The sequence below is a fragment of the Fundulus heteroclitus genome, chromosome 13 (assembly GCF_011125445.2).
Source record: "Fundulus heteroclitus isolate FHET01 chromosome 13, MU-UCD_Fhet_4.1, whole genome shotgun sequence".
Taxonomy (NCBI): Eukaryota; Metazoa; Chordata; class Actinopteri; order Cyprinodontiformes; family Fundulidae; genus Fundulus; species Fundulus heteroclitus.
In genome coordinates, this window is record NC_046373.1 from 23,107,206 (window position 1) to 23,126,989 (window position 19,784).

At 40.0% G+C, this 19,784-nt stretch overlaps 1 protein-coding gene across 1 annotated transcript; it reads right to left on the reverse strand.

Moving 5' to 3' along the window:
* Nucleotides 1–983: 983 nt before the first annotated feature.
* Nucleotides 984–17,688, reverse strand: si:ch211-191i18.2 (uncharacterized protein LOC564095 homolog). Its single transcript, XM_036145446.1, has 5 exons — nt 17,488–17,688; nt 8,081–8,167; nt 7,809–7,981; nt 5,382–5,476; nt 984–2,302 (listed from the first exon to the last, which is right to left on the reverse strand). Exons 1-4 carry the CDS (start codon nt 17,567–17,569, stop codon nt 5,414–5,416), a joined length of 405 nt encoding a protein of 134 aa, XP_036001339.1. The 5' UTR covers nt 17,570–17,688; the 3' UTR covers nt 984–2,302; nt 5,382–5,413.
* Nucleotides 17,689–19,784: the final 2,096 nt, after the last annotated feature.

A 19,784-nucleotide genomic window follows, 5' to 3' on the forward strand; every position in this document is an offset into this window, starting at 1 on the left:
TACAAACGTGTAGCAGAAAGACAAAAATGTGGCAGAGTGATGCTAATTGCATAAAAACTATAGAATCATACAGAAACAGCAGGAAAATTGGGATTTTTGAGTTAATATAATCCTAGTGAACAGTATTTTTTTAATTATCAGAAGTCAGAGCTGAAAAACAGGAAATGAAATGTTTTATATTTTTGCTTAAAGCTGAAACTTAAATCAATGTTTGGAGCCTTCGATAGCCAGATATTTGACTTTCCTTTACATCAGATCAATATTTAAGCTCATAATAGAGAAAACCTTGTCACATTCTTTGCTGTATATTTTCACACACGGTCACCGTTTAATCTCCAGGTCCTCATGAGCTGCATCAGAGTCCCCAGAAGGAGGTCATACGGTGTCCTTGGCCAGATTCATCAACAATATTTTCCCCGCATGCCTTCCCTCGCACACAATCCGGCGTTCAAAACAGCAACAAGGTGCTTAGAGATCGCCTGGATCGCTTACACCATTCATCTAACGCCTCCCTGAACAATTTAATCCCAGTATGATGAAGTGGAAAAGGAGAAGATAAGATATCTTTATTTATGGAAGCTGTAACTGCAGCCCTGAACCTGACTTCCTGCTTTAAGTTGTAACTTTCTTTATTCGCCTTTTAAAAGAAAATAATTTGGTTTCTTAGCACATTTATTGGTAGGCTTGCTTGTGACTATGTAAAAAAATGTTTTTATCTTTTATTGAGTAGCACAATCTAGCACTAAAAAATACTACCTTTACGTAATTCTAGTACAAGCATTCAGTGGGAAAATAGATCCCACATTAAGAAATTTGTTTTACTAAATTCGAATTATTGACACCACCATTGATTCCTATGTAATAAAAGTAAAATAAAATGTTTCATTTTTATTTGATCTTTTTAACTTTATCAGATGGTGGCACATTGCTAGTTCTTCAAAACGGGAAATACAAGAGACCATGCATTTCAATTATGTCTGATATGTAAATCCCTACAATAAAAATAGCTTCTCATGTTATCTGGGCCATATTACACCATTATGGTTTGGCTAATCCACAAAACAGAGTTTGTTCAAGCTACAACAAATAATCGCAGTCATAAAGCTGATTGTGATGTTGTCACAACAGTAGTTGGAACGTTTAAAGCAATTGAAACCAATAATGGGGAGAGCGCTGTGACTTATTTCCATTTTGTAGTTTTTCCTCCTGCTCAAGACTATGTATCCAAATAAAACAAATTATTTTTCATTCAAAAAACAAGATTCTATTTTAGGCAGAAATGTGCTTCCTCTTTGCAGTTACTTTCATTAAAGAGCATTTGTGTTTTTGCAGGGGAAATAAGATGTTCTAGATGCAGATCTTTATCAGACTTGTGCACGTGTGCATAAAAGAAAAGAGATCCAGGAAGAAAACAGTCACAACAGCTTGAGAGATTCTTACAATTGTGCCCATAATTATGGTTTGATGCATCCGGCTCCAGGGTTATGACAATAGACCAGGTTCATGTTTAGATGCAACAAAAAGCTCTTTGGATCTGTTTGTTGTGTGTTTTTCATTTCCATGACAATAACCTTGTTTCCCTATTTGCAAAACAACTATAAGTAGGAATAAGCTCATTTGAACAATAAGGACATTTCTCCTGGTGGGTGTTTAGTAAAATCTTAAAATTTAAAGCATTTTGTCTGTTTAATACTTGCAGCAAAGTTTTATATTTTTCCTGATGAAATGTTGTTTTTGTGGGGCATATTTCCAGTAACATGGTGTCCTTGAAAACAATAAAAAGCCTGATGGCTGTATGATATATCGAATACAAAACCGTAAAATAAGGGTTTTCAGGTGAAAACTTAACTAACGGCACAACATTTGGTTTTAGGATTTTAGCTCTTGATAAATATGTTCTTAAAAATAAAGTCCAGACCTCTTCACTCTAAAATACAAATGATGTTTGGTTACAAATTTAACATCTAGAAGTCCAGGTTCATGCAGCAGCATGTGGCATTATCAAAAATCCATACTTTTAAATATTTCTAAAACGCTCCCACAAAGAGAAAATCGTGCTAAAAAATTAGGCCGATTTCCCTTTTAAACGATTCAACTTGAGCTGCGGTTCAGTTGTTTTGGAGTCGATGACAAAACTCTGCTGCTGAGTGAGTGAAGCGGGTCTGAGACTGGCAGACGTCCAGCCTGACCAACCAGAGCGACGGGCCGTCCTGTTCGGATCAGGCAGGGCGGTCCGGGTTCGGCTGAAATCAAAGGGACCCCACCCACCGCGCTTCAGGTGCACCAGCAGAGCCGCCAAGACCTGGAAAACACAAACGATCCATCAAAACAACCATCTGGTGAAACTTTCAGCCAAGTTCAGAGCAGTTCAACCTCATTTAGACACACATGTCCAACTGTAAGTCAAACTTAAACATAAATCAGCTGCCATGCACTTTATATCTGCCTCACTCACACACAAAAGGGTAAATGTTAGAGGGCCAGTTGTTATGCTGTCAAACCGGACATTTTTTTATATTATTTTGAACAGTAATTTTTTTTATTTCTGTTTACGTCAAACGCGCTCATTGATGAGGTTTTTCAGATTCCATACAGTTAATATTTCAAATTATAATCTCTGCCTGAGATCACAGCCATCCTGAAATGAGGTTCATGCTTAAACTTTCATAAAAAAGATTTCTGCAAATTGCTGTTAAATTTAAATAAATAAATAAAAACAATCAGTCTAGGCAAATGACCGTTTATACTGAGCCTGGTTCTGGTTCTGCTGGAGGTTTTCCTCCCTGTTAAAGGGGAGTTTTCCTCTCCACTGTCGCCTCATGCTTGCTCAGTATGAATTATTGCTGAAAAGCCATGGACAATGCAGACGACTGTCACTGTGGCTCTATGTTATTTCAGGAGGAGTGAAGGCTGCTTAGAGAGACTTGATGCAACCTGCTGGGTTTCCTTAGAGAGGAAACTTTTTGACCAATCTGTATAATCTGATTGATTTTTACTTTGGAAAGTGCCTTGAGATGACATGTATCATGAACTGGCGCTATATAAATAAAATTGAATTGAAAAATTAATAAAGTGCTCATACTACCTGTGATTTTTTCTCATTAGCTTAAAAAAATCTACTTGTGCTTAATACCAGCCAGCTAACAAAATCCTGAATCCCATTTTTGCTCCACATGTCTCTGCAGACAAACTTTCGTATGAGTCTTCTGTCATGAAGCAGCAGCAGCAGCATCTGATAGTTTTTTTCGCCCCCCAAATGTCAAGAATATCCAGGATTTTTGTTCAAAAAGTGAATATGTCAGCTCAAAATGGTAACTACAGAATGAACTGATTAGATGCATGGAAACATTTAGTGAAAATCATTTAAACTTTTCACTTATAACATGACTTTTTGTTATCTGTCCAGCCGAACAGAGAAAAATGACCTCCTCTGATTCATATCGAACATTCAGTGACTCGGTTTCATGCAGATATACGCGTCCAGATGTATATTGTTGAAATAATACTGCATTTCTCCGAATGAAGTGAGTTATATGAAACAAAAAAAAGGCAGAGTGGCTTTAAGACGGCTTTAAAGTTAACTGTTGTTGCCAAAAATGTTATTTAGAAGGAGCTAAATTACGTCTTTGAATCTATTATTTGAGAGTAATGTTTGTGGCTGTAAAATGTCTGCATTGCCGCATCTAAAGGAGTTCCTGTTGTGTGGGAGAGCATTTTCCTTTGGGAGGACTGGGAAAATTATGAAACAAAACCTGTGGGAAAACTTTTTGTTTTCATAATGATTTTATCCTGGAGACGCTGGATTAAATTATGACCTGTAAACAAAGAATATCACGAGCTATTTAAATCTGAAACGCACGTTTCTTCTTCTGTTGTGGAAAAAGCGTGAAAACCAGAACATAAATAAAACCAGTTATAAAATGAGAGAGACGCAAATGTTTTATGGCAGATGTGAAACAACTATTTACAGAAATAAATGATTCAATTTGCATAACTTTGAGGCTGAATCATAGGTTGTACTCTGATTGGATTTACAAAAATATCAAATTCCCCTTGTTTTCATCTTGTGATAAAATGTGTGTCTGAAAACCTCTGAGGCTGAATTTCAGGATGAAGATGCTGTGGTAGTTTTTATTTTGCAAAGATATCTCTAAAGGTGACCAAAGTGCATCAAAGCCCAGAGTCTGTCTAATCTTCATCAGCATATTTTGCTGCCAAACATTAATTTGTATGTGCAGCAATTTCCAACTTTATATTAGTTATCTCAGCAGAGGGACATTTTTAATTTGCATTACAATCTGACTGAACAGGTTATTGAAAACCATTTCCTGGGTTCTTAGTAGAGTCTTGTGCTTCGCAGGGATCAGTGCAGATGTTTTAAAACAGAAACTATCAGAGAAAAGCAATTATAATAAATCTGAATTGGATCTGATTCACCGGTTTACCTTTAATGGTGAAGCTCAGACTCAGTCAGACTATTTTCTTTTGTACGACACTGAAGATCATCAGTAGCACCCTAATTTTAAACTTACAGTTTTCTGTAACTCATCTTTCAATGACTAAAAAAAAACTAAATTAACAAAAAGTAAATTTTAATTTATATTTACCACATTTTTAAACAGTCAGTTGTTTTTTTTTATTTTATGTTGTGGCTTACAGCATGAATGAGTATTAATAGGGGACAGCAGTGTTACAGAAGTGTGGGAGTTTTTCCTGCAATTGGCAGATTGCCGGTTCAATCCCCCTGTTCCTACCATCTAGATCATTATGTCATTGGACAAGACACTTCACCCGCATAGCCTGCTGCCGGTGGTCAGAGGGCCCAGTGGCAACATTGTATGGCAGCCTCGCCTCTGTAGGTCTGCCCCAGGGCAGCTGTGGCTACTAACATAGCTCACCACCGTCAGGGTGTGAATGGGTGAAAGTGGGACTAGTCATTTACCATTTAATAGCCCCTCTTGCTGTTTTTTATTTGGAAAAAAGTATGTTTTCTTACAGTAACATTAAAACTGTTTTTTGTTTTTTTTAACTTTAAGTAAAAACCTTTAATGTGAGCAGATTCAGTCATGGGAGAGAAAGAAAATCCCCTTTCACTTAATTATTCTTTCTATTTAACTAAGCCCCTTTGAAACTGATGCAGCTTCAGTATTGTTTAAATATAGAGATCCTTTCTCTCAGGGAGTTTAGTTCATTAAATAACATTACTGACGTTTTCAGCAGAAACTGTCCAGGTTAGTTTGAGCGGCGTGACAGGAAGGATAAACATGTGGAGCTGCATCTGGTGCCATCTGACTTTAGATTAAACTATTTTAAAAAAATCACAACAGAGGTGGTTTAAAACTCACACGCGATGCTTTTTGTGTCTCGTGTTTGTGTTTCACCTGGAAGTTTAGATTTCCTCCGTGAGTTTGTGTCACAGCTGCTGTAAGTTCAGAGCCATCAGGAACATGGAAGTCCAGAGCAGCTTCCTGAGATCCTGCAGACAGTAAATGCATCACCACCACACCAAGAAACCACAAACAAAACAACAACCAACTGATCAGGGTAAATATATAAAGTGTAAATTCAGCCTAACGAACAACACTTCATAGCAAAGGGTGTTAAGAAACTAAACAAATCTCTAAATCGGGTTAATTATGTGTTAATTAAATCTTTTCTCTAACTCTGACGTTTGCTCCACGTGGTCATATTCTGCCCCCTGCTGGTAGACTCCTAAAAGTCTCTTTACTATCCCAAATGTTTTCAAGTCTGTGAAGTTTAAAAGCAAACAGTGAGTTATTGCAACAATAAGAAGTGTTTCTAAAACATGTAAACGGTGCCTGTCATAGACCCTTCATTAGCTTCGTTCTTTACTAAAACCTTAAACAGACAGCTTCAGTGTTCCCTCCAGTGAACACGTGTCCTCCTCCTGCAGACTGCTGGGGTCTGTTTTGGGACAAAACCCCTTAGAAGAGACCAAACTCAACCCTTTTGTTGAAGGCAAATGTTGTTATAATTAAGTTGCCACGTCTGCAGTTTATAAAAACACTTCCTAAACAATTATTTTTCCCCTTCTGCGGCATGGAGAGAATTCATATTCTTTGACTGAACAGTGAGAATCATTTATCTACCAGACAATGCTGAATGCCAGACTGATTCAACCCAGAAGGCCCAAAAAAAAAACCCACAGCACTACATCCAATTCAATCTGGGTTACTTATATTAAAAACAAACATAGCTAGAGTGGATATATGCAACATGATGAGGGATCAACAGATGTCCAAGACTCTCCTTTGTTTTTAATAACCCAGTTAATGTTTCCTTGTCCTTTTATTCCCTTTAATCCTGATCCTTCTCAGTCTCACGCTGAGCCTGCTTGATGATATTTATTTGGCCCGTCCAGAGGACTGCTGTTTGTTGATGCTGGCAGAGATGGGCTCCACAATCGCAGAGAGCAGATGAACTCTCTGTGTTAACAGAAGCCACCTGCAAGCAGCTGCTGAATCAGCACTCTGACGAACAACACGAGCGCAGCTTTGATCCGGACCGTCCGCTGCTGCGGTCCGAGTTTGTCTTTGCTGCTGCTGGATCTCACAGGAAATCTCCAGGGAGGAAACAACGCGAAGAGCTCGACTGGAGACTGAGGTTTGAATCAGAGCCGACGTGTCTTCAGAGACTTCAGGTGAAGATCTACTTCATGTAAATCAGGTTTAATTATGCTGCAAAATGGCTTTAAATTGCATTTAGCTGGGTTTTAAAAACGGCATAGGCAGGATGAGTTCTTTCTTTTTAAATATACTTTATTTAAATTTGCATGGGCTGCGTGTTGCACTGTTGCCTTGCAGAAAGAAGGTCCCTGGTTCAAATCCTGGCCTAGTGCCTTTATGGATGGCGTTTGCATGTTCAGCTGGAGATAGGCACCAGCCGCCCACGGATAAAAAGTGACTTTCTCGCTGTTTTAAAATGAGCTTTTAATATTGTATTAAGCCATAAAATGGACTTTGTACCACATTCGTATATTGCGGTTTTAATAATACTCTCCTGGATACCGTGAATAGCACACTGTCTATTTCCCCTGCATTGTTTACATTGTTTTACATTGTTTACATTTCAATTGTTTAAATGAATCGCTGCTGCATCTTTATCCTGAAATTTAGTGCAATGTACAGTGATTTTTCAAGCTGTATGCAAACAAAATTTCGTTCTGTACGCACTTTGTGCATACAAAATGACAAATAAAGTTCTTCAAGTCTAAGGCTAAGTATTTGAACTTCTTCTCTCGGTCTGATATTAATATTTGTTTGATGATCTGAAAACATTTAAGTGGGACAAAAAAAAAAAAGAAGAAATCTGTAAGGAGGCAGATGTTTTTTTTCTTCTTACTTTCAAGATGTCGAAGCAGAATTTCTCAACCATGATTTCTAATGATCCGTTCAGCTAACCAGAGCGTAGATCCCTCCACATGCGGGGTCAAAAACAGCCACATTACCTGAGCCGACCCAAGGCATAAGCAAACAAAGCGGCTTCCTGCGGCCCCAGCCCATCAAAGTCAACACCATGATCCCCTGCAGATGATGCTCAACCATTAGCTCTAATCCACAATCTCCTCCTTTTCTCCCTTTATCGGGATTATACGGGTAAACTCAAGCCGAGGATTAGCAGTCTTTACAGTAACGCTTCACTAAGGTTTAAATCAGTTCCTGTTACGCTTTTTTTAGGGTTTTTTCCTATTAAACTCAAGTCAGAGATCGTAAAAGTAGTTAATCCGGAATTTAAATTAATAGTTTAACTCCGACATCTTGACATCCGGCTTAATCTGCTGTTCTTACCAGAGACACAAGAAGAGAGGCGCTGTTATCAACCGTGTCCTTGCTCCTCTCTGTGGTTCTCCTGAACGCAGTAGCTGTAGTGACAGATGCTACCACTTCTCCTTCCTCCCCGTCCTCCTTGACCCCTTCCAGCTCATCGATAAACCTTTCCAGGTCCTCGCTGCTGCTGTTACCTGCAAAGAGAACCTCCATGAGCAGGGATTTCATTTTTCACCAGGCTCCAGATACGAGCCTTTGACCCGCTTCAGGCCGTGTGAGGGAGCCCGACTCACTGAAGAAGCTGTAGTCGAAGGTGGCGTTGTAGTCCAGCCCGTCCTCCGGAGACGACGTGACGTCGTCGTAGTACTGAGCCTCGCAGACTGAAAGCAGACAGCAGCGGTGGGGACGTTAAAAACTCACGGTTGCACCCTTCAGGTTTCTGTAAAAACGGCTAAAGCAGAGTCAGAGCACGGCAAAATCTGGAGCTGATTCTCTTCTTTCAAGCCCAGCGAGGGTCTAATGTGGAAAAATGGTCTGAAATACTAATAAAATACAAACAACACTAAAACACAACTGTTCATTCAGTCCAATCCCAGCACAGTTTGAGTCTCCAAACAGAGAAGCCATCTTTTCAACATATTCATGGTTTTGGCAATGAACCAAATTCAATCAGTACTATAGAGATAAAGTATAACCAACACAGACTGCTTATAAGCTTGTTTGCACAGTCACAACCTGTCTTTATTTAAAATAAAAAAGGAAATAATGTTGGGTGTACATTCAGATACATGCACAAATGGTTCCCAAGTTTATATATTTATACTTAATGGCTGTGCATATGACCAGGCGCTCACTAATGTGGCCAATAAATCTGATTCATATCGGAGCTGCATCATAATTACGTCATATTTAGCCCCTAACCATCCGTCTCCCACTTGATCCAGCCATATTTCAAGAACACCAAGATGTTTGAGCTTTTTATCTGTGGTTGATTTGTCTGTTTGTGGCACACTGTGGAAAGAAAGACTAACCCAAACTAATTCACAGAAGCATCAAACACTTGTGTGAGCGTTCATGGTTGAGTTTTTACCAAAGAGGATCCATTAATGAGCTCTCCCTTTCTAACGTCTTGGTGGTTAATTTAGCCTTTTATTCTATATGTGCATGTATCAAAGCTATTTTCCAGTGGCCTACAGGAGGTTATGTGGGGAGTTAGAGGATTTTCTGGCTCCACATCAACTCTCTGCATGTTTCCACTTTATTGTAGAACAGAGTTACTGCTGTTGTCTGAGGGAGACGGTGAAATTCCAGCTGCTCGCATATACAGTAGACAGTAAAACTGATGGTATGAGTCCATAATTGTTGGTTTTAATTAAGCAACTTCTTGGGTTCAGACCTCTTAAGTTTCCTCCAACCAGTCGTTTGCTTTAACTTCAACTGAGGCTAAATTGAACTTGTTTTCCGTTGCCTGGAGATTTCCCAGAGGGATGAATGCACACAACTGCTTTGGCAGATTTGTGTTTAAATCCTTCTGACAGACATTTTATCCAGGCCTTTTCTCCTGTGCGCGCAACTCATTCGTCACCTTCCACTGTTTCAAACTAAGAACTCATCTCCTGTGTAGAAAAAGGAGGTAAAGAAAGGGGAATTTTGGCCAGTTTCAACTTAAATGCGCACTGTTTTGCTGGACAAAAAGGGTTGGATATTCAGTTGAAAGCTGATCTACACAATAACCAGAGGGAATTTCAAATAAAATAAAAAAGAAAATCTTTTTTGGCTGCTCTAAAAAACAAAAATTAAAACGTCAGACTTTCACGTTTTCTTCGTATCATAATTGATACGTTAGGCCAAAAATACGTTTTCCTCAGGTTTTCTGCATTTTTATATAGGATGTGTAAAATATATTTATGTGCATGTTGTAAATTATGTATTTAGAAAAATACTGACTCTGTTGAAGAGGTCTCAGAAATATTTGTATCAAATTTGGAGTTATTAGGGTTTTTCCTGTTTTATGTCAGTTCTGACTACAAAATGAATTTGTATTTATGACTGTAGATTTAAAAAAAGATACTTTCTTATAAACTCAGGGGTTTAGACATATAAATTATGTCATGATTTTGTAAGCCTCAGACCTTGTGGCATAATGAGAAGATTATAAGAAATTTAGACAACAGAATAAATAATGGACCTGAAACGTGTGAGAATTAACCCTAAAAGACGAGCAACTTGCTTTGTGAAGATGATGTGGCTCAAATGAAGTATAGAACAACTGCAACCCTACCAAAACATGGCGGTCCACCTCAACTGAGGCTAAACAAGGAGAGAATTCATTAGAGAAGGAGCCAAGAGGCCCACGGTAACTCTGGAGGAGCTGCAGAGATCCACACCTCAGGTGGGGGCATCGGATAAGAGGAGAAGTACAAACCTGGCTTTTATGGAAGAGTCTCAAGATGAAAGTGATTGTTGAACAAAACACAAAAAGACCTAAAAGAATTGAATCTCGCTACGAGACATATAGGGAATACGGCAAGAATGATTAAAATGAAGCACATGCAAAATACTATGTATGGCAGAAAACAGAGACTGCACAACACGCTGAACACACTGAGGACTCTGAAAAATGGTGGTGGCAGCATCATGCTGTGGGGATTCTTTTGCCAAAGGGACAGAGATGCAGGTCAGGGACGATGGATAAAGCCTAATGCAGGGTAACCCTGGAAGACTTAAACCAAGAAGGCTTGCAGATGTAAGCGCATTAAAAAGTGTCTCTCCTTTCAAAACAATGTTTCTTTTTTCTTCCACTTCCCAATCATGGACTACTTTGTGTAGGTCTGTCACCACAAATACCCGTAGGAGAAGTATGCGATAAGGCGACGCTGCGTATGAACAGCAGGTGGCGCTGATTCTCCAGTGAAAACACACTGAAGCAGGTGGGTTCACCCATTGACAGAGATGTTTTAAGACTGGACACACAGAGAGGAAAAGTGATGAGAAAAGCCTTTTAGTTACAGTCTGATGGGAAAGCTGCTCCCTCAGGACCCTCTCATCCTCCCGCGCATCCATCAGCTCCACTGGAGTCCGCACCCTCACAGGCTTTCCTGGGAAAATGTTCTCTGCTCTTCGTTTGAGCTGCGCATCATAATTCTCGTTTATCAAGCCCCACGTTAGTGACTGATAAGGCCTCAGAGAGGCATTAAAAGTGTTCCTCCTCCAGAGAAACAGGATTTATTTTTGCTTTTAGCGGGATTTCGCCGTCACTGTTAATATGAACAAAATAAAGCTGATGTTGCATTTGGCCCTCGCAGACTGAAAACTATGCACTGCAAAAACGGATCTAAAAATAAGTAAAATGTTGTTAAAGTTAGTGTATTTGTCCTTGATTTGAGCAAGTAAATAAGATTATTTGCCAATGGAATGAGTATTTTGACCCCTAATATAAGATAATGAGACATCCTGCACTTGAAATAAGATGATGGAGATGAATTGTTTCTATTTTAAGTGCAAAAATCTTGTTCCATTGGCAAATCATCTTATTTACCTGCTCAAATCAAGGACAAATACACAAATTTTAAGAACATTTTACTTATTTTAAGTTCCGTTTTTGCAGTGTATGCACTGCAAAAAGGGAACTCAAAGTAAGTAAAATTTTCTTGAAATGTGTCTATTTTCCTTGATTTGAGTAGGTAAAAAAGGCCATTTGCCAATGGAATAAGATTTCTGCACTCTAAATAGAAACAATTCATCTCCATCATCTTATTTCAAGTGCAGGATGTCTAATTATCTTATTTTAGGGGTAAAACTACTCATTCCATTGGCAAATTGTCTTATTTGGCTGATTCAATCAAGGAAAAATACACTCATTTCAAGAAAATTGTACTTACTTTTAATTCCCTTTTTGCAGTGTGAATGTAGAGAACGTTCACACTGTCGTACTGGCAGCTGAGTTTATGCGATGGGGAAAGAAGAGGTTCAAGAACTGCAATAAATGCAGAAAGCTTTACATATCTCTCATTCATTGTGAGTTACATTTTAAGGGGTGCATTTGGAGGGGTTGATGTCATTCAGGTGGAGATTAACTTTAAATCTAAAATTCAGCACTGTTTATTCCTCCTTTTAATCCTTATTTTCGGTTCTCCTTCTACGCAGATGACATAATTAACATCCAGCATGGTTTGTACAGTAAGGCATGTGTGTCCCTCTGACTCTTCAGCTACCTTCACCCTCTCACTCAAGTGTAAAAACAGCTGCAGGGCTCTGCAGGTGAGTCCTGACTGCTCCCTGTGGCTTTTTTATCCTCCTGTTTCCTCCCGCACAGTGCAAACACAAACACGCCGAAGACTCGAACCCTGAACCATAAAACCATGTCTCAAACGTCAAACATCCCTTTGAAGCTCTGTCCGCAAGTGTAGCCTGGAATAAGCATCCGTGTATCGTGGAAATGTCCCCACCTTTCTACGAATACTCTCAGAGGGTTCGTTCATCCACTCATCCATCTTCTCACCCTTATCTTTATTTTTAGGCACAGGGTGCAAAGCTCTGAGCATTGATCCCATGATCTCCCTCCTCCAAACTTTTTCTTCCAGCTCTGTGGGGGGGGGGGACTCTTAGCGTTCCCGAGTCAGCCGTGAGATATGATCTCTCCTCCCGTGGAGGACATCTGGAAGGCATCCCCACCAGATGCCCAAATTACCTTGGCCCGTTCTTTTCTTTCTGGCTTAGCAGCGCTTCAAAATATCTGAGCTGCTCACCTCACCCGTCAAGGCTGAACCAAGCAAACCCTTTAGAGAAAAGATATTTTGGCTGTAGTTCTCCCAGATAACAGAGCACACTCTTTCCCAGGATACTCACTGACCCAACGGGAGCCCAGGACATAACACCACCTGTCAGCTATTCTTAAACATGAGGCTTCAATACGCCTTATAGTTTTAGTGCACCTTTTACACCACAGACAACAGTGTTTTTTGCCATTACAGTATTTTACATCCTAATTTATTAAAGTAAATCCTTATTTTACTGCTAAAATTTTAAAAATTAAACTTAAAAATGCCAAGTAGCCTCTCTTATGACACAAAAACATTGGGAAAAACAGGAAAAATACACAGTTTATGACTGTTTGAGTAACACTTGCATGAATCAAGGGGCCATTGCAATCTATCTATCTATCTATCTATCTATCTATCTATCTATCTATCTATCTATCTATCTATCTATCTATCTATCTATCTATCTATCTATCTATCTATCTATCTATCTATCTATCTATCTGTAGAAGCCTGAATGAACATTTTGTGATTTTCTTTGTATGCATTATGGTTAATGTTTTGTGTTTAGTTTTCTTGCTAAATTTATTTGTTTGTTGAAATTATTAGATATTATTGGTAATTAATATTAATTTAGGGAATTTGAATATTTAACTATTGTGGACATTTTGTTATTATTTTTATTACTTTTTGGTTTAAGGATGCATACGTGTCACCTTTGAAGGATGATGCATCATGGGAGTTTGGGGTTTGGTTGTGGATCTGACAGAGTGGAGCCAAATGGTTTTTTGACCTCTGTCGCCCTCATATATTGAATGTTTGGCACCCTTTTTTGTTTTTGTTTTTCCATCTATTCACTAAAACATTTTTAAATGCAATAACGTCTCCTTGGATTATTTTTGGACCAATCATCTGGAGAACTTGTTGGGATTGTTGAGGGCGAGTCAGGCCGGCTGCACTTGTTTTTGAACTTTACACTATCTATCTATCTATCTATCTATCTATCTATCTATCTATCTATCTATCTATCTATCTATCTATCTATCTATCTATCTATCTATCCAACCCAAAATGGTGCACCCAAACAGACTCAGCAAATGAGGTCAGATGTGGATAATCTGCCATCCTAAATCTCTCAGATCTGATCTGATTCCTTGTTGGTCAACATTTTTCCACTGGCTCTTTTACATGAAGTGTTTTTTTTTTCCAGAGCAGAAAGGACGATCTGATGCACCTCCAGTGTGTTTGTGTCGGGATCAGACGGTGATCCAGGAGTGGACCTTTCGGTTGTTGTGTCTGATGGACCCTCAGACGACTTGTGTTGGGATGCGTCAGTGTTGTTTAAACGACAGGTGGTCTACATTTTGAAGCCCATCCCTTAATTGTTTCTGTAAGACTTTCTGTCTCACGCTCATTTGTCCCCGTGTTGACACGAAGCAAAAAACCCTGCTGGTAAAAACCAATCTGACCTGGCACAAAGGGGGGGACATGTTTGGTTATTTTAAAGTCCCCACTGGGATATCAAAACACACGCGTGACTGACGGGCGGCTAATAGTGATTATAAAAGGAGGTGTGTCATCTCTGAACACCCTGCCAATCACACAGCTTCATCTGGCCAGAGGAAATGAAAACCAGCTGACCCAGGCATACAAAAACACACCGTATGATATCAGCCGTCAATCATCCAGGCGAGGCAGGGCTGGGATGAGTCCACTTTGGGGGATTAAAGCACAATACATAAAACATGAGGGGAAAATGGGATAGAACCAGATGAAATGGAGACGGAGGAGGGGGAAGGAAAGGATGTCAGAAGAAGAGGAAAGGCTTTAAGATGGGATGGTAAAACTAAAGGGCGGGAAAGATGGAAAGTCAGAAATGAAGCAAGGAGTGGAAGGAAAGGAAGATGGTTGGAGAACGAAGTTAGGAGGAAGGAAAAAAGGGGGAGGAGGGTGACAGGAAGTTAGAAAAATAAAAGCCTGAGGGGGTCTGTGAGAGTGCGGGGGTGTTTGTTGGAAAAGTCACGTGGTCCTGAGAGACACTTTCACAAAAACCCAGCTGCACAACACAAACTAACCGACACCCACATGCTCAGAGTCAAACACGTCCCGCTTGAGTTAAAACTACATGAACGTCAAGCTGGTGTGCACTTTAAGGACTGTCGGATGTTTCTGCTCCGTCAGAAAGGGAGACGTTTGGGCGGCTGAAATTGAAGGCGCCAGAGACAGCTGTGCATGTCTGTCCTGAACAGTCAGCGCTTATCCCCGTAGCCCAAGAGGAGAGGGGTCAATCACATGAGCCATCTGAGAGGAAGCAGCTTATTAAGCCACATTTGGACATCAGAGCATCCCGTCGGTTGCAATTTGATGGATCGTTGCCATTAGGAGGAAGCGTGAAGTTATGGCTGTTTGAAATTTTGACATAGAAATATGTTGTTGTGACAAATAGCTGTTTAAAAGTGTTTGTTACTCAAGTCTGGTCAAGCACATGTTTGCATCACTCACTCCAGCATTCTGCTTTTTTGGTCGTCGGAGAATATTGCGAATAAAACCCACAGTGCACAAGCAGATGAACATTATATCATAAGTGGAAATAGTAAAAATAGTAAAGCAGCTTTTTATGGAAGACAGAAAAAAAAGATCAGGTCTACACTTGATGATCATATTTATATAAATGGCATTGTTACACCTTCAGGATATCTAGTTACCAAAGGAAGTTTTAACATTTCCAGAACTCTTTGCTGTACAGTGTGCAAGATATTAAAGGACCAGCGTTTTTGTATTAAAGAAGTGCAGAAAAACAACAAAAAGCCACCTTTAAAAAAAATCTCCACTTGTTCCGGTTTGTACTCACATGCACATCTGGATGCCGCTAAATGCTAACAAAAAATGTTGCTAGCCAGTACAGTTATTGAAGAGGATTTTGAATTAATTAGGGCAGAAATAGAAAAAGACAAATCTACAACCAACTCTGGTTTTCTTAATACAATTTTTGAACACAGCATTAGAATAAACGCAAAGTTAGCCTCTAAAAGCTAGATGCTAATGAAAATGTTGGCTAGCATGTACCAAAACAACATATCTTCAAAAATATAAAGGGGAAAGAAATTAGATTAATATATTTTTTTTTAAAATACAACTGAAACTGAACATTACTTTATGTTATAGTTATAGATGAGGACAAACATAAAAATTGACATGTTTCAAAGCTATTTGGACATAAATAGAAAATTCTTGTTCCTGCAGGCAATGTTGAATTCAGTTACACAGCAAAATAGACATTCCAAAAAAAAGTAAAAAACAAAGCAACTGGACTTGTTTTCCGTAGCTGAAGACGTTTCGCTTCCTCTCCAGGAAGCTTTCTCAATTCAGGAAGCTTTCTCAATTCATGGATGACTAAGAGTCTTCACCAGCATCAGCAAAATAGACAGTTAAACTTAAAAGAGGTAGTTTTTTTTTATTTAAGGAAGATTGCAGCTTATTTTATTGTTATATGTTTTACTGTAGTTGTTTTTTTCTTTGTTCAACTGTCAAAAAGATTGGTTGAAAAGTTTGAAAACTTTCTTTTAGATTACAGGGGGGGCCCACCCACCAAGAAATGTGTGGGAACCACTGAATATTGCATTAGCACTGCACTACATTTAGCCACTACATATAAATGAAAGGTTCACGCTCCAATGAGTTACTGCTTCAAACGTTAATAACACGTTGCAGTTATTTAGCTGTATACTTAGTTTAGTAATCTGCTTAAAAGTCAACATGGATCTTGCTGAGAACATCACCTTGACAAAAGTAGCTTCCAACCATTAATTAAATGTTGACAGGGTTTCTAGTAGGTATACAAAGCTGTGAAAGTAGTAGTACAATGGGAAGCACATCCTGACTTGTCAGCGCAAGTAGGATTAAAGCCTGATTAACGCACCCTGGACAAACTGTTTCTTTGCTTTTGAGGCCACAAATAAAAGTGACATCATAAAATACAAGGGGAAATCACTGCAGCCAAGCCCAGCCTTTAAATTAGCTGCAACCAATAAGCAAAAAAAATTTAAAGAAAAATCAAAAGAGAATCATTAGTATGTTAAACCTCTCCCTAAACTCAGCCCCTGCCTGCTGTAAGATGTTTGCAGCCACCTGCCCTTCCACGCCCTCCAAACCTGTCCACAAGCTGTTTTACATTATTTGGCCTTTTTTATTCGATATAAAACCAGTTATTTTTCTTATTTCCAAACGTTTGTATGGACTCACACTTTTCAACCTATTTTAAATGTAATCCGATCCCCCCCCCCCCCCCCCCCCCCGCTGAACTCATCACTACCCTCACGCCGAGAGCCATCACAGTTAGCACTAATTCGATTATACATGGATGCAAACAGTCTTGTGAGGACAGCAAACATTACAAACAGTTTTTCCCCACAACCTTCCAATCTAAGAGGTTGGTGTGAAAGTGGAAGCCATTCTTTATTACTAACCTGAGTAATACCTAGTAGTATTAACGCAATTCTCATGCAAAAGCTATCAAAGAACGAGCTTTAAAGTTGAACTCTGTGTGCTTGTCGGGGCGTTCGGTTGGTTTTTCGCACTAACGGTCTGCATGTTAACATGTTTTTTGGAGACTTTTCTCCAAGCCAGACGTACATGTTTTTTTGATTAAAGCTCCAATTTGCTTTAATCGAATAAACTGCCAAAAAAAAAAACAACAACAAAACATCTGAGGTTGTGCAGACAGAGACAAGGGCAAACATGCATGTGCAAAAAAGTTGACATGTGCGTTGATTCTGTCCCCATACAAACTGTTAAGGAAGACTTCTGATGGCTTCAGCAGGAGGAAGAGGAGAAGTGGGGGGGGGGGGGATTCACATGTCAGGTTACAGTTAAACAGTGAAACATGTTCAGCTGAACAGGAAGTTGAACAGCTGCAAGAGTCAGATAGTTAAAAAGCTTACCAGCAGTCAGCAGCAGCAACAACGGCAGCAGCAGGGAGCCTCCAAGCAGATGGACTGTCAGAACCCTGAGACTGGACATCATTCACATGGATGGACAGAGAGGGGGTGGGGGGGGTGGATAGATGAATGAATGGATGGAGAGACAGCTGGAGAACAGAGACAAAGGACAGAGAGAAGTGTGATGATCTGAGCCACTGAGCGCTGAATGAACATGATCACATTTAGAGAAAAAGGGGGAGGAGAGAGTGCAAGAGGGGGAGGAGAGGGATGAGGAGGGGGGGGGGGGGAGTAGTGGGCTGCTCTGGTTTTCCTGCCAAGTTTATTCCCTACGTGCCAAAAAATGAAGAAAAGAGACCTTCGCACACAAAGATCCACAGAAACAGAGAGATAAAGTCTTCTTTTTTTGTTGTTGTTCACTGTCAATGAAACCGTTCCAGACCGAGTTTACTTGAAACCAGAAGGAAAATCCCAGTTTAACCTCAAACAGTCTATTGTGTCTGCATGAGTCATGCAAACCATGCACACTCACCACCTCCGCCGTTGTGATCCACAGACAAAAAGGAGTCAAGTAAAGCAGAGCATATTGGAGGAGGAGGAGGAGGAGGAGGAGGGGGGGGGGGTACATGATGGTTGGAGTTGAAGAAAAGCGAATGTCCCGCTCTGGATTTTTCTCCGAGTCCATAAAACCCACATGTTCAGAATAACACGTGTCGAACAGTTTTTTTTTTCATTAACCTGTTTCAAATAAATCTTAAAAGAGAGGGCTTAGTCGTAACTTGACACCTTTAGCCTCGTTTAAGCTGCAGAGATCTGTGATTATGCAAATTGCCTGCAGCTGCACAACCTTCCCTTGATCAATATTCAGGCCCCACTTAGAGCCTTTCACCACCAAAATTAGTGACTGGATGTGTAGTTTAAACAAGTGCTGACCCTCAAAGGCGAGCACATTGATTGATTCATGCTGCAAAGAGCTCGGTGACAGCTTCTGATGACGATAATTTCGTAGGACGGGCGAGAAATGCAGCTCCAGACTTCTCATGCTGCAAGCCCCAGCTAGTATTTACATACAGGGCCCACATGTTTAGGAAACAGGCTGAATAATGGTCCCCGTATGGGATGGTCCACAGGTTGCACTGTGAGCCCGTTCAAACAGCACTGATCATCTCTTCATTGTGTCGTCTGTCAGTGGATGTAATGTTTTCTGCAGTCAGAGAACATTTTATACACAGAGTTGATGTGCTAGCTGCAGCAGCAACGAACAAAAAAAAAGGCCCAACATCAGAACATCTCCAGAGCTGCAGCTCTTCCTGGTATGCAGCTGTCAAGCGTGACATGGTCATGGTCCAGCAAGGCTCTGGGCTCCATGTGACGATACAGGCTGGCCAGGGTGGTCCAGTCCAAAGAAGAATTTAATGCTGGTTTTAATTTTTTAATTCAATTCAATTCAATTTTATTTATATAGCGCCAAATCATGAAACATGTCATATCAAGGCACTTTACAAAGTCAAATTCAATCTGATTATACAGATTGGGTCAGATTATACAGATTGGTCAAAAAATTTCCTATATAAGGAAACCAGTTGATTGCATCAAAGTCCCGACAAGCAGTATTCACTCCTGAAGAAGCGTAGAGCTACAGGGAGAGTCGTCTGCATTGTACATGGCTTTGCTGCAATCCCTCATACTGAGCAAGCATGAAGCGACAGTGGGAAGAAAAACCACCCATTAGCGGGAAGGAAAAACCTCCAGCAGAACCGGGCTCAGTATGAACGGTCATCTGCCTCGACCGACTGGGGTTACAGAAGACAGAGCAGAGACACAACAAGAGAAACAAAAAGCACAGAAGCACACATTGATCTAGTAATCTGTTCTACATTAGATGGTAGTAGCGGGTGAGCCGTCATCTCTGGATGATGTCACAGTTAACAGAACGCCAGACCAGGTGTACCTACTATGAAGAAAAAGAGAGAGAGCAAAAAGTTAAAAGCTGAGATGACGACAAGCAATGCATAATTGAAGAACAGTAGAACTCAATAGAGTGAGAAAATTAGATCCTAAAGTCCTCCAGTAGCCTAAGCCTACAGCAGCATAACTATAGAGATAGCTCAGGGTAACATGAGCCACTCTAGTTATAAGTTTTGTCAAAAAGGAAAGTTTTAAGATTAGTCTTAAAAGTAGACGGGGTGTCTGCCTCACGGACCAAAACTGGGAGTTGGTTCCACAGGAGAGGAGCCTGATAGCTAAAGGATCTGCCTCCCATTCTACTTTTAGAGACTCTAGGAACCACCAGCAGACCA